The sequence below is a fragment of the Leptonotus elevatus genome, chromosome 1, assembly GCF_054856555.1.
Source record: "Leptonotus elevatus isolate MCC_2025b chromosome 1, RoL_Lele_1.0, whole genome shotgun sequence".
Taxonomy (NCBI): Eukaryota; Metazoa; Chordata; class Actinopteri; order Syngnathiformes; family Syngnathidae; genus Leptonotus; species Leptonotus elevatus.
This window is the reverse complement of record NC_141239.1, coordinates 16,772,121-16,786,016: the sequence shown is the minus strand read 5'-3', so window position 1 is coordinate 16,786,016 and position 13,896 is coordinate 16,772,121. Positions and strand designations below refer to the sequence as shown.

Sequence of the window (13,896 nt, the reverse complement as noted above, 5' to 3'; positions counted from 1 at the left end):
TCATTTTCAGCATTGATCATATTTTAACGGCATTATTTCTCAGGTACAAAAACATTTTGCTACTTGCTTTCGAATGAAGATGACATCACGCATGCTCAGGAAACAACCAATCATGGCTCAGTTTGCTAACATCACATGCGCAAACCCAGAAACAGGTGAGCAGTGATTGGTCGCTACCTGCACACCTGTGATGTCATTTTCAGTCGACAGCAAGTGGCAAAATGTGTTTTTAAAGGTATTTAAAATAATTTCAGTTATCACATTATAGACTAAATATTAACTTTTTACTGCTGAACATTGCTAAATGAGTTAAATATCCTTTTAATCACACATTAAGTAAGCTACCTGGTAAAAACTGAACAATACATCAAAGAGTATTTTGTCATTCTGCTTAAATAGTAATTTATGATTGTTTAGCAATTTGTTTAAAGTAGCACTAAGGAACTTTTCAACCTTAACATTTTTTTTCTTCAGAACTCTTCTGATGAAACAACTTAAAACTCGTTGAATGGTACCTTTGCCATGGGGGTCTGTGTATAATTTTTCCTGGCACTAAGCAACTTTGAGGAAGATGGTAGGAACACCGCCACACAACAAACTACAAATGTGCTGACTGCTTTATGGCATACGTCACTTCCCCCTTTCCCCATTTGTTACAAAGACGGATGTCAATTTGAGCCCCCCCCCCCACAAAAAAAACTACGCAATGTGCTTGTTCTCATGGGAAATGTTATCTTCCTTCAGGCATAACATTACCGTTTTTTTGTTTAGTTTTTACAAAAATTTGGTTGTCTTCTTCTTTTTTGTTGCTCTTTGCGCAGCAAGAAAATAAAAACTAAGTCACAATTTGGAAACATTATTTTCCGTGGACAAGGAGAAATAATTTAGTGTGTGAATGTTGTAAGATGAAAATGAATTTATATTCAAGTGTTTTTGGGGTCATAGTTAGGGTATACTGAAGGTTCAAATAAAAAATGTAAAAAAGTAGGCACAAACTTTTTTAGAGTGGGACTACTCGTGAATTTTTATGTCAGATTTTGGTCACTAACGGACACAAACAGCTCAGTTTCTCTATACTTCTAAAATTTCAATATACCTTTGGCCTACATTGGACATTCATAAATAGCTATGCAGTGCTGCCTCTAAACGTTCGAGAGCTTGTTTGATTCTTACCTGTGGTGGAGTTGGTGTAGTGGTGGACCTTCCACCAGACATAATCTCCTCCGTGATATCTCGTCCGCCCCGGTTGGGGTCACGTATTCTGATCTGTTGTTAAAAAAGGGTAAAGTGTTGGTTAGGGTTCTATATGCCTCCATTAATGGTATGTAAACATCATGCCTCTACAGATCAATAGCAGCTGACTACCACAGTTTAAAAAAAGAAAAACTTTTTGTCATTTTTGATGTAAAATGGGAAAGTTCCACATTGAACAAACAATACACTTTTGCTCTCCATTCAGTTAGTGACCTCAGACAAGAGGTCCGTTGCCCTTTTGTTGGGACACACTACCGGTTTACGTTCCCTCTTTGGTGGGCCTTGTGCCGGTGCTGGTGGCTGCTGAGGAGGGGGGGCTGGTTGCTGTTGCTGGGCAGGGTTGATAATGACCTGTGCGGGCTGGACAGACGTAGAGTAGGTTGGCTGAGCCGGGTAGTATGCTGCTGCTGCAAATTGGAATTCAACAACAACAACAAAAAAAGGTTAAACAATGAGCAAAATACACATTTCCTGCAGTACTGATAAAAAAACTGCGTGCTTTTATAGAAACATTTTCAATATTCCTTATCGCAAATGCTTGTGTGTGGTCAATACGCAGATGGGAAGAGTCATAAGAAGCCCTAAAATGGACATAGTAATTGGACATTTATTGGTAGATTCAAGTATCAAACACCTGCTGTGAATTTTGCCATTTAGCGCCTTGTTGGAGAACAGTAAAAAGTTGGACAAGTGCATTAAAAAGTTTAGTCTAAATTCACCTGTTTAAGTTATAGTGTACTTTAGGTTCATCCTGGAACTTGCCCCCCCAAACCAAAATATCCCTAACTTGCAGGTATGCATTTTAACAACACAACGCTTCTTGTGAACAGTGGCAGCGTGCATGCAGGTCCATTAAAAAGTGCAATACAATGACAACAGTAGAGACAAGAGGCGCCACTGAAGCCGGCCGACACGCACGCACACACACTACTCACCGGGGTAGCGCTGGGAGGTGAGAGGAGCACCGTGGAGAGAGAGACGGCCGTTCTCTCGGCCGCCGCCTCTCCCCCCGCCACCCCGCCTCTCCCTCGCAGCAAGAGAGGGCTCTGAACCAACGCGGCAAAAGGAGGAGCGAGGGATGGGAGAGGGAGGGAGGAAGGAAGGAGGGAAGGAAAGAGGACAGGAAGAGACAGATGCAGAATGAGTTATTGAGAGGATTCAGAGGAAGCCGGGTGTTAAAAAGGTCCCATGAAATGAATTGTCCTTACGAGACAGTCTTTTCCAGTGAGGTTGCTTGTAACTTTCCATAAAACCATGTTTCCGATGCTTTTCGGTCATCTGATGTATTATGTGATTATCTAACTATGTATCATTTTACAGTTTGTTGGATATGTGTTTATTTGTATTTGCTTTTATTTTACTTCGGCATTGCAAATGAGAATCTGCTCTCAATTGCCTTATCTGGATAAATAAAGATTAAATATTTTTTAATTAATAATAATAATTTTCTCATTCATAAAGCAGCTGGGAGAGTTTCAGGTAAAATTTCAGGATGAACCAAAAATGCACCTTTAACAACTGAACTTCATTTAAGCTTCTCAAAACTTTTGATTGTTCATAGTGTCAGTACTTTTTCAAAACGTGCTGTTCTCTTACAACAAGCTGAATTGTAAAATTCACAAGAGGTGATTTTTTTCTCTTCTACTTTTAAGCCTAGCAACGTGACAGCCAGGATTTTCCAAAAATGACAGTTAAAAGGTGAAGTATGGTTGTAATGCTCACTTTCAATCAGAATACAAAATAATAATAACCAATACTTTATTGTGCAATATCACCTATAGAAAATCGGATCAAAAATGCCTTCAAATTAGAATCAAAAGTCTAGTCTAACATAATAGTTTTATTATCTCCTGGACCCTTGTTTCATCTGCCTATGTGGGAATCCCGCCTCCAACTGGCTGACAAATTTCAGTAAAAATATCTACCAAAAAGATCATACAGGCCAACATTCCCAGGGTTAGTCAAAATCTAGGGGCTGATTATTTTATTGATTTACTGTGCTCTGCTGTATTTTGTTATTAATTTACTCGTGTTTATTTTATTTACTCATTCACTTACCTACTTTTCTCACCACGAGGGAAGCCACTTGTCTCTTTGCTACTATAAGATCAGTGGCCACATCCTATTTATCTAAGATCAGTGGCCACATCCTATTTAAAGCATAACACTGGGGCACAGTACTGTTGATCAATTGTTGGTGTTGTCTTATATATATATATTTCATGATGTTACCGTGTGGACTGGACAGCATGGTGAAGAGGACTGTTTAAATACCAATTCTAATTGAACCAGGAAATGTATTGGTCCATTCATGGATCACACGTCTGCTGATCATTTTGCAGTTCAGATCCTTGTTAGAACAACAAATTGTGGAAAAAAGAAAGGAAAAAAAATCAACAGTTGGAAATGTAACAATAAATGTTTAGTCAATTTAAGGTCAATTGTTAATTTGTTAAATTGCATGTTAGATTCATCCTGAAATTTCATTCCAAAACCGAACATGGCTAACTTTTTTTTGTGAGAAGTGAATCTCATGTGGACAAACACAAATCTCTGGTCTCAAAGCATTTAATGGAACCTGTGAGGTAGCGTGAGCTGAAACTGCAGATAGAAAGAACACAGGCCAAAGCAGAACAAAAAGCCACACCGCATGCACCAGTGTTCGGCTCTCCCAAAAACATTCAACACACAGACCAGCCGTGCAAAACAATCCCCCACCCCCTTCCCCCCATCGCAGCCAACCCGGTGAGCGATGGGGTGATGCTAACATGGCCGCACACTAAGACTACATGTGTTCCTCAAACATGACAGATGATGACTATGAATTAGTGAAGATGAGAGAGAGAATCAATTTTCGTGGGGTTAAGTCTCTTACCATAGCCAGAGTATTCAGCAGGGCTGGTTCCCGCATAGAAGCCTGCAGTACCGCTGGTCACGGGATACTGCTGAGTAGGTGGCATATATGGGGGCCGGTACTGGATAGGCAGACAAACAGCAGAGAGACAATTACAATTCTGAGGGCTTCCAGTACATCAATTAAGGAACAACGATTTGGTTCAATTCACTTCAGCACTCATTGTTTTTCCACCGCTTTCAATTGTAATGTAAAGCAAATAACAATATCCAGCTTTTCAGCAAATCTCTTCTTGGGGTAGCACGTGCAGAAAGCAACAAAAATGTGTCATTCATGTTACAATGGAATGTAAAAAAAAAAAGAGTCTGCGCAAGGGCTGGGTATCGATTCAGATTTCCGAAATCTATTCAATTCGATTCACATTGATTATCAATTCAGTTAAGGATTTCATGCAGTACCAAATTTACTTTTATTTGGAAGACATTCTCAGAATTACCAATGTTGCAAATAGTAGAAACTTATTTCTCTTACTTGGAGCATTAGTAAAAATATGAATGATTATATTTATAATTGAATCCAATACAGGTACATTAATCATGTATATTTTATTGAACATGACCTGATCAAAACAATAAGTAATAATTTAAATCAATTGCAACTACAGCGCTATGTAAATAAAGTGGAAAAAATCACTGGCAAATCACGACATTCACATTCCTGTGACGGTTTTTATGCTAAGGTTCCAGTGGTTAATAAATAAATAAAAACAAACTGACATAAGAGACAGTCATAGTGCATAATTATGCATCCACATTTTGTGTTTTTATGTCAAATTTCTTACCTTATCTCTTTTGGGGGGTATTTGTGTTCAATCTTTCGCTTTTTCTTTCATTTAATGTACAGTTTAATTACTGCCACATGCATGCACTCCATTTAATAAGGTGGCGGTAATGCACCAAATACACCTGCCAACCGCGATAAGAAAGAAGAATTCATGCAATACCGCCAGGGCCTTCTTCATAGCCATAGGTATCTATGCTAAAGAAGGGGGCGCTAATGAACCAAAAGTATTTGACAACCATCAAATGGAAGTAGAAGAAGTAGCCCGTAGTCTTGTGTAAGTTATAGTGTAATATGACTTATTTACTATTTAGAGCAGCAAGATGCACAGTAAACGATCAGGATTCTACTTTTGGCTCCAATGTGAAGCAGAATTTTAGTTTAGGTAATCCATTTAAAACTACTGCAAAAAGAAAATCTTTTCCATGGTGCATCTGTCTAAACAGTGTGTGTTTGCATGTGTGTATTTTTCGAGAGGGAGACCCGTGATGCGGTTATGCTTATGCCGTTTCCTTCCTTTGTAAGCACTGGGCTCCTTTTGGGATACTCTGAATAACAGAACATTTGAACACTCACATGAGGTTTTGAACGAGTACATGCTCACCTCGGACACATTAATTTACAGAAAAAAAGCCATATTAAAAGTATCGATACATGGTTTTATGAATCGAAATTGGGCATTTAAGGTCTAAAATTTACGTTTCTGAATTTTTGACTTTTAAAGACTTTTTGAGAACCCGTGGGAACCCTGATTAACATTCCATCTTTAAAGAAAGAAAGCCACTTTCAACACTTTAGATTGTCTATAATTTGCAATAATAATAATAATAATAATAATAAAATAACATCCACACGTGTGGAATGACCAATATAGTATAGATTTTTGAAAAAATATGAAATCTACAAAATTAAGACTTACATGGTTTTGCCAGTGATCTACACTACACCTTGCTTTGAAAATTTTTCTGCGCACGTAACTTGCACATTGGTTGTACTGAGAGATAAAAAAAAACATCAGGACATTATCAAAACATTGTGTTCCAAAGATGTGAACTGACTGAAAAAATGTTTTGTTTCAGTTTTTAGTGTCTCTATTTTACCCAACCGGCCAAGACGGACAGTTGCCCCACAGAGCCTGGGTTCTGCTCAAAGTTTCTTCTTTAGTATAAGTTTTTTTGTTCTTGCCTCTGTTATCAAGTGCTTGCTCATGCTGGGTTGTTACATATGAAATGAGGACTTTGGTTGTTGACGTGCTCAATGTGTAAAGTGCCTTGAGATAACATTTGTTGTTAACTGGCACTATATAAATAAAACTGACTTGCTATGTGAAAAAAACAGCTTAATTTTTACATAGTAAGGCATTGAAAGTAAAACAATATATACTTGTACAGATATCTGAAATATCTACTTCAGTGCCATCACGCCCCTTGATCCAACTGTACCGTGGAGAACTAAACCGATACCTGATTGGCAAAAACATGGCTTGTGTGAACCAACCTGTCCAGGGGAAAGGAAGTAACCCTGAGGGGAGCCGGCGAACGAGAGCTGCTGCTGGGGAATCATCATCATCTGGGAGCTCGGCGGGTAGACGTGGGGGGGTCCAACGGTTCGAGGGCCACTGCTTGCTTGGACCCTCGGCGCATTGGTGGCCATTGCCGGACGGTTCGAATAATAACCCTGGAGAATTTGGAGGAAAATGCATGATTAACAAAACTGCTTGCCTTGGATTTCTGATTAACCCGCATGAGTGCATGGATCCAGTTTCGCAGACAAACGAACCTGAGGTGGATGGCATACATCACAACAAATGCAAATTGTTCATGGCACATTTAGAGTGCGCAGTACAGCGTTCCCCTGTTGTATCATGGCTCATCGTTCTTGTCCCTGCTTGAAGGTGAATTCGAGAAAACTCTTTGCTCCCCCTACTAATCTAAACATTGTATTTTGCTTAATGGGGTAAATTATAACTACATCACTGCTCGCCCTCTTTCTGGGTTTGGTCACGTGCCATTCGCATTGTGAGCCCGAGGGTACTTTGACGTCAATTTCAGTCAACAGCAAAGGGTTTCTACATATGCAAAAGTAATCCAAATACAGTGACATATTATATTATTATTTTTGACTTGACCTCCGCTTTAAGCCATTATTTTGACATATATTTACAGTGCGCATGCAAGTCTGTTAGTTTTGTGTGCCTTAAGAGAAGGAGCGTAATAAAGAGCCCTCAGTTTGTACGTGATTCTACTCTGCATGTGTAAAAGTATCAGTTATTTGCTTTATAATTACGTAACATTAGGCAAAATTCTGTCAGCTCATCTATGGCATGTCTCATTTTTTGACGTTAACCTAGCAGACTAACTGAATGATCTGGTTTGGTTCAACATTTTGGTGCTTAAATTTACAATATTTAATTCTCTTTGGTTTTATGTGTCAGTTTTACAGAAAATCTCAATTGATGAATAGACAACTTATTTGGACAACTGCATGCGTGTCTGAAATGTAACGCATGTAAAATCTATCTATATCCTGGAGTTTCCCGTTTTTGTTGGTGGGTCTAGAACACATTAACCTGCGATAAACAGGGGCTCACTGTACTGAAGTTTCAGCACTGGCTGCAGGGAGAGAAATGCCGTTACCTGTAGCGCTCTGTATCCACCCTTCAGCCGCACAACACACAAGCAGAAAGCAAGAGAGGGAGTGAGATTAACGTGAAAATGGAGACAGTGTGAACGACAGACTGCAAGACGTTGACGAGGAAGGGAAGGGGGAAACAAGCAGGGGTGTGTAGCTCTTGGGCCAAGTACAGAAAAGCCTGGCAATGGTGTCAACGCATGCAAGTTTTTACAGATCCGGAGTTGAGTGAGAACCTGGCAAGTTGAGCGGGATCCATTTTTAAGTTAGTAGGCGCATGCAGGCGGAAGAGGGGAAAAGGGGCAGGGGGTGCCAACACAACTATATGTTAATGACTTAAGCAACTTCTCAATCATGCTGATGAGGACGATTACATTGAACAATGACATTTTAAAATGAACAGTTATTAGATACTTTCTGATGAGATTGTGAAAGGTACGAGAACATTCTCAAATCACATTTATTTTACCTTTATTAAGAAACCAAATCATTTGGTACCGTTTTCATATATATGATATATAGAAGATAATCTTCTGATAAACAAATAAACTAGGTTTAACACTTTGGTGGCAAGGGAGTTTGAGGCAAGCTGTGTTTACATGTTTGAAAAAGTCTTGCCAAGTCAGATATTCCCGTTCTACTGGCAATTTTGCTTAAATCATGTAATTTATACTCATCTCATGACTTTTTCTCCCCCCTTTTAAGAGCAGTTTTTGCAGTGTAGGTAGTGAGTGAATTACTCTAGCCATCACACTTTGTCAGAGGATTTCCACAGATCCAATCAAATGGAAATGAGACGTGGGGGCGAGCCTCACATTTGTCTGGTGGGGTGGGGGAGTTTTTTTTTTTTGTAGTGGTTGGGATATTCTGAGTGTGAAAGTCTCAACAGTTGATTCAGGAAATGGTCTTGACTAGTTCACAGAATGGAAATAAAACATTCTGTTGGTTTAACACTGCACATACATTTTCCACAAACAAAGCCACTAAGATCATCAAGTCCTTGTCATGTGGGTGTTAATGATGTGATGAGCATGTCATTGTGTAGAAAAAAAAATTAGTACCCTGATTAGGTCAGCGTTCTAAAATGTTCTCATCTTACAATGTTTATTTTGATTTTTAAATATCACGAGCATGGTGCTTCTTAGTGTTGGGTGCATTGGTAAAGTGTTACACAAAATTTGGCTTTTATTTACACAATTAGAAATTAAATTAATGCTCAAACTGAGAATCCATTACAATAGCCGACATGAGACCTGATTGACAGGCTCTCAAAAGGTTAATGAGACTTTTCCCGTCTCCTCTGCGTCAACTGACAGGAGCCAATGAGAGGTCGACTCTTTCCACTAGACAGAGCATTCTCGGCTACATCGCGAACAACATGCGCAGCGCGAAAGAACACAGGGGAGGCAGGATGCGACTGTGCGGGTGGTGTTAGTACCTGTTGGTGTAACGTACGGGGCCCTGCGGCAAACTGGGAGAACAGCAGAAAGAAGTAAAGATCACGGGCAGAGAAATAAGCAGTGACACGCACACAACAACAACAACACACAAGCAAGTTTAGCTCAAGTAGCATAGATGTAGCTGCAAAGGGGTGGAACATTTCCAGGAAATTTCCATGCGAGGGAATTTTGGAAACTGTCCAAATTGGAAACTTTCCATGGGAATTTATGGGAATTGAAATTAATTTAATAGAAATGTCTCATGTGAACATTTTGTCATAAGCAGACATCCATGCAAAATAAATCTCTCCTTGCCCACATATAAGGGCACTAAGGGAATATAATTGCTCCATTTTATTCAATTCCCTTGAGTAGCGCCGTAATTTGCTGGATTGCCAAATTTGGGCTTGCAAAGCGGGGCAAATAAAAACATCTAAAGAATGGCTGTGGTAACTTGTTTTACTCAAAATTATGCGCAAATATACACTAAGGTCAAACGGTTTAGAACAACCCAAAAATGTCAGCTTTTATTTGAAATTCATGCAGTTTGATGTTCCAATGTACTCTGAAATGAGAGCACAGAACAGTTAAAAAATAAATTGACTCAAACTATAAGCAAAAATGTATGCTAACACTTTGATTCATTAAACAGCTGATCGGAAGTTTACTTATATTAGTTTGTACCATATCAAGCTACTTGTTGGACTTGAATTGCTTAAAGATCATCAACAAAGAATAAAATCTGTAAAATGAGGAGGCTCCAAAACGTTTTCCCAGAATATATTTTCCACAACTATATCTAAGATACCTATTAAGAGCCAACTTTATTTTTTGTAAAATCCTGGTATGTTCCCATAAATTCCCAAGTGTCCAAATTTGAAAAAGACTTGAATGCCTCCCAAAAACAGCCTGCAATGGACCATACCTGTCTTGGCTGAGGAGCGGAGTTCATCTGTGGGGGTGGAGGTGTGGCGAAAACAAGAGACGGTGGCTGCCCAGGTCCGTAGGCGGCCTTAAGAAAAAAAAAAAAGGGGGGGGGGGCATGATCATTCAACAATGTCTCCCCAAAATACACCGAATCAAGATGGGGTCAATTACCTGTGTCAATCCGGGGGAGGGGGCGGGGTTTGGGACAGAGGTGGGTCCCGGTATAGGCTGCGGTGGTTTATTCATTTCACGTTCTTTTATGGTTCTGCATTAGGGTGGCGATGTGTTGCCAACCTGTTTGGGGGGGGGGGGGGTGCAAACACACAAACACACAATTATTAGTAACAATTTGCACCATAAATGTAAGGTTGAAATTTAAATTACATTCATGATTTGAAAATACAAATAGCACCCTCTAGTTTGACAGCAAGTTTGGGTGTGGTCTGCGGTTTCGCCCATGATAACGCCACCACCACCACCACCTCCTCCTTCAACCCAGTCTGTCTCACGTTAATTTGCATGGCTTTTGGGGGCCATAGGATGAGTACTTGAGTCCTAATCACATTTGCAAATGATTTTGAGTCATTGAATTTTCACCTAGTTGTCGCAAGGTATTCCATTCACCATTGTTTTAAGACCCTTAGCCAAGCACTTACCACTTCCTGTACAGTAGGTAGTAAGCAGTGCAAAGATGCAGTCTATTCACAATTTAAAACATTACAAACGCAAAATGGATAGACAGATCTATGGAAAATGACAAAATGACCAGATGTTTAAATTTTGTTTGCCTCATTTAATACACCTCGAGAGGTCAGAACAATTCAAGTCGACATTGCGGTGTAGCAGAATGCAATTTTCAAATGGCAAAGGCTGCAATTTGAGGGAAAAAAACACCTCTGCACCATTTTGGTCAGTCAGCATTATTTTATTCTATAACTACAATTATAATTGCATTTATAAGTTCAGTGCTTAAGTGCATTCCTCAGTTACTATCAATGATTCATGAAAAGTTGAAGTGATAAAGGCCACAGATTTGTTTGCATCATTGTTGTAATCCGATTTCTAATTTACTGATTTATGTTTACGCCACAGTTGTTCGGTAAAATGTTGTGACATTGTTGTAGTGAACGTTTTAAAGACTGCAAGTCAAAGTGTCTAGTAAGTGAACAACACCAATTTCCTAACTTATACCAAAACATTAATGTATAACAAATCTGACTGATACCGTTTAATGTAATGTATTGCTAGCGTAAAAAAAAAAAATGGAAAGACGGAGGACCTTGAACAAACCATTTCATGCGAAATTGCAACCGCAATATTAGGGGAAAAAATACAAATATAATTGAACACCCTTAGTTGCACAAACCACATCAAGACTGTACTCCATTTCAATGGAGGCAATGGAATTGGTTAGGTTTTCATTCAGATCAACCTGCCGTACATTGGTCCCACAGACGATGTCTTTAAAACACCACGTACAAAGTTAAGGGAAGTTATATCTGGTGAACACGGTGGCCTGGGAATAGGGCCACCTCTTTCAATCCCCCAACCAGCCGGGAAATGTTTGATTTGGGAAGCCACCCACATGCAGTAACCTCACTGAGTACATAAGAAACACATGCAATCATTCAACAGAGCTCGATTCACTTTCATAAAACATCTATTAAATGTAAGGAGACTGTGAACACACTGTTTTTAATATTTTTTTTGTCAACTGTAAAAAGACTTTGTGGTCATCCTGTAGTTCATACTTCGTTTAAGTGCACACAAATTTAACATTATTAAAACCTGACAGCCACTGATATTAATAAACACCACTTAATACTTTTTTATTTTAATTATAAAGAGAATGTATGTACTCTGTAGTTGAAATTGTTATGTCATCAGTGGTCTGGTGGAGGGGAACTGGAGAAAATGGACACCTGAGGTCAAAGCTCATTTTCAGTGTCACTGACTTGTGCTTAAAACAGCATCCCAAAAAAAGCCTAACAACCAATGTGTGTACTTTATAGAAAGGAAATACGATACCTTAACAAGGACGCAGTTACCCATTTACTTCTCGACTAGTCTTGTCATCACTTGCTAACACGGTGACTGACGTTAGCATTAGCTAGCGCCATGCTCTATCAAGGAAACTCACGGTTAATTTTCACTCGGTTACTCTGTATCGCGAACAAAAGGAAGGTTGTGTGAAGCCCACGGTGGAGTTCAAACAAAAAATGGGAGCTGCTTCAAAGAATAGGCCAACGGTCCCAGTGAAAGCTGGGGGAGAAAGTAGCAGCCGGGCCAATGATACGTGTCCCACTGTCAAGAGACATATTTGCTTGGGTTATACTACGTGGCCGGTCGATGTGTCCCGCATTATTTGGCTGAAAAGTATTTCCCAATCGCAGCTAATATTGATCTAATATTGCTTTTAACCAACAACAAAACAAGACAGAAATCGAAATAGTGCTCCAACCGTCGACATTGAGTGAAACTATCGTGGGTCAACGTTAGCCTTCAGCGTTAGCGCCGCAACTGTGTGTCAAGTGGATTTCATTGTAGGCCCCGGCCGGCTCCATGAGCACACTGAATCCGGGGCATTTTTTTGTTGTTTTCAAATATAACATCTATACCCTACAAGACGAATTGACGAAATGAGCGAGAAACTCAATTATAACAAGTCAGTTCACGTCAAAAGGGGCGATTAATCGTCGTATCGACGTAGGAAAAGAACGAAAGTACATGGCGTGGAGCCTAAAGGGTGGCAACCATTTGAAGATTAGCAAGGAGAACCCCGTGGCTGTAATGCGGCTAATGGTGGTCGCGATTAGCTCAAAGCTGCCCTGCAATCCGCACATCGAAAGCGGCTAGAAAACAGACTACAAGCACAACACATTTGGACATTTTCACACGATCACTTTTTTAAAAGCTTTTCCGGCTTAGCTCGTAAAATCCACGCCGGGCTGACAGCCGGCACGAGGCCTTGTTCGAACGCGGCTACAAAATGAAGCCCGAGTGAACATTTCCATTTCGAATGGAATTCTTACCGGGATAACGTGTGAAGGCGCGGCTGGATTGCAACCCGGGAGTCTGCCTCTCGTCGGGTCCTCTGTGGGATTTGTGATACTGTCACTCCCCGGTGCTCTTTTTCCCAGTCCAACACAAACCAAGATGCCCTTCTTTGGCTACTGACTTAGCGAGCTAGCTACGGCTAACCGGCTCTAGTCCTGTCACTTGACGAAACCCGGGGCGTGTGACAGTGATGAAAAATCTAACAATTTCGTCCTTGACGAGTACTACTGTTGATTCCGATGGCCCCGAAAAAAGCCCCTGGACCGGAGGTCCATTATCAAGGCGCCGATGGTGACGGATTGCCGGTTAGGTATGTACACAACTGTCGTGTGTGAACTCAGAGCGACGCCATGGCGCGCGATGTTGCGTGCCGAGGAAGCCGGTTCAGCCGTGCCCTGCTGCCTGGGTGCGTGCGCCGCCTAGTCGCCCGGATCACTTCCGGGGTAAATGCACGGAGGAGGCCGGCGCCTCCGTCACGTGACGAGGGCTCAGCAGCTGAGCCTGCAAATTCGTATGATAATCTTCTTATGAAGTTCAAAATAAATTAAATAGTTTTGTTTGCAATTATATATAAATTAAAGAGTTTTGTTTGCAATTATATATATATATATAAAAAACACTTCTAGTCGTACAGTAGCGCATTGAGGTACAAGTTTAGTTTGTTTCTGGACCACTCTATTACTGAAAACATCTCAAGTCGTCTTTACCTATTAAAATGAATGGGCATGCAATGAATCTGTTCCAGCGTCTCAAAAAAAAACAACAACCTTAATGTGTTTATAATGAGAAAATTATGCTGTATAATATAGTTTAGAAAAGCATTCAGTAATGTATAGAAGCGTATTGCTGCCACACCAGGAGGAAAAAAAAACCTCAGTATCACATTATGTGATA

At 40.2% G+C, this 13,896-nt stretch overlaps 1 protein-coding gene across 5 annotated transcripts in view; it reads right to left on the bottom strand.

Moving 5' to 3' along the window:
- Positions 1-13,426, bottom strand: part of eif4g1a (eukaryotic translation initiation factor 4 gamma, 1a) — a 29,745-nt gene extending 16,319 nt beyond the window's left edge. Inside the window, exons 1-10 of one of the 5 annotated variants that reach the window (XM_086078052.1) lie at positions 12,978-13,426; positions 10,117-10,239; positions 9,944-10,030; positions 9,018-9,050; positions 7,585-7,605; positions 6,446-6,625; positions 4,130-4,229; positions 2,190-2,300; positions 1,510-1,661; positions 1,174-1,266 (exon numbers count right to left, since the gene is read on the bottom strand). In XM_086078052.1, coding sequence (XP_085934178.1) covers positions 1,174-1,266; positions 1,510-1,661; positions 2,190-2,300; positions 4,130-4,229; positions 6,446-6,625; positions 7,585-7,605; positions 9,018-9,050; positions 9,944-10,030; positions 10,117-10,191 — 852 coding nt within the window. In that variant the 5' untranslated portion in view covers positions 10,192-10,239; positions 12,978-13,426. The remainder of the gene's footprint in view (positions 1-1,173; positions 1,267-1,509; positions 1,662-2,189; positions 2,301-4,129; positions 4,230-6,445; positions 6,626-7,584; positions 7,606-9,017; positions 9,051-9,943; positions 10,031-10,116; positions 10,240-12,977) is intronic. The other 4 variants (XM_086078079.1, XM_086078063.1, XM_086078072.1 and 1 more) reach the window with 4 other exon arrangements.
- Positions 13,427-13,896: the final 470 nt, after the last annotated feature.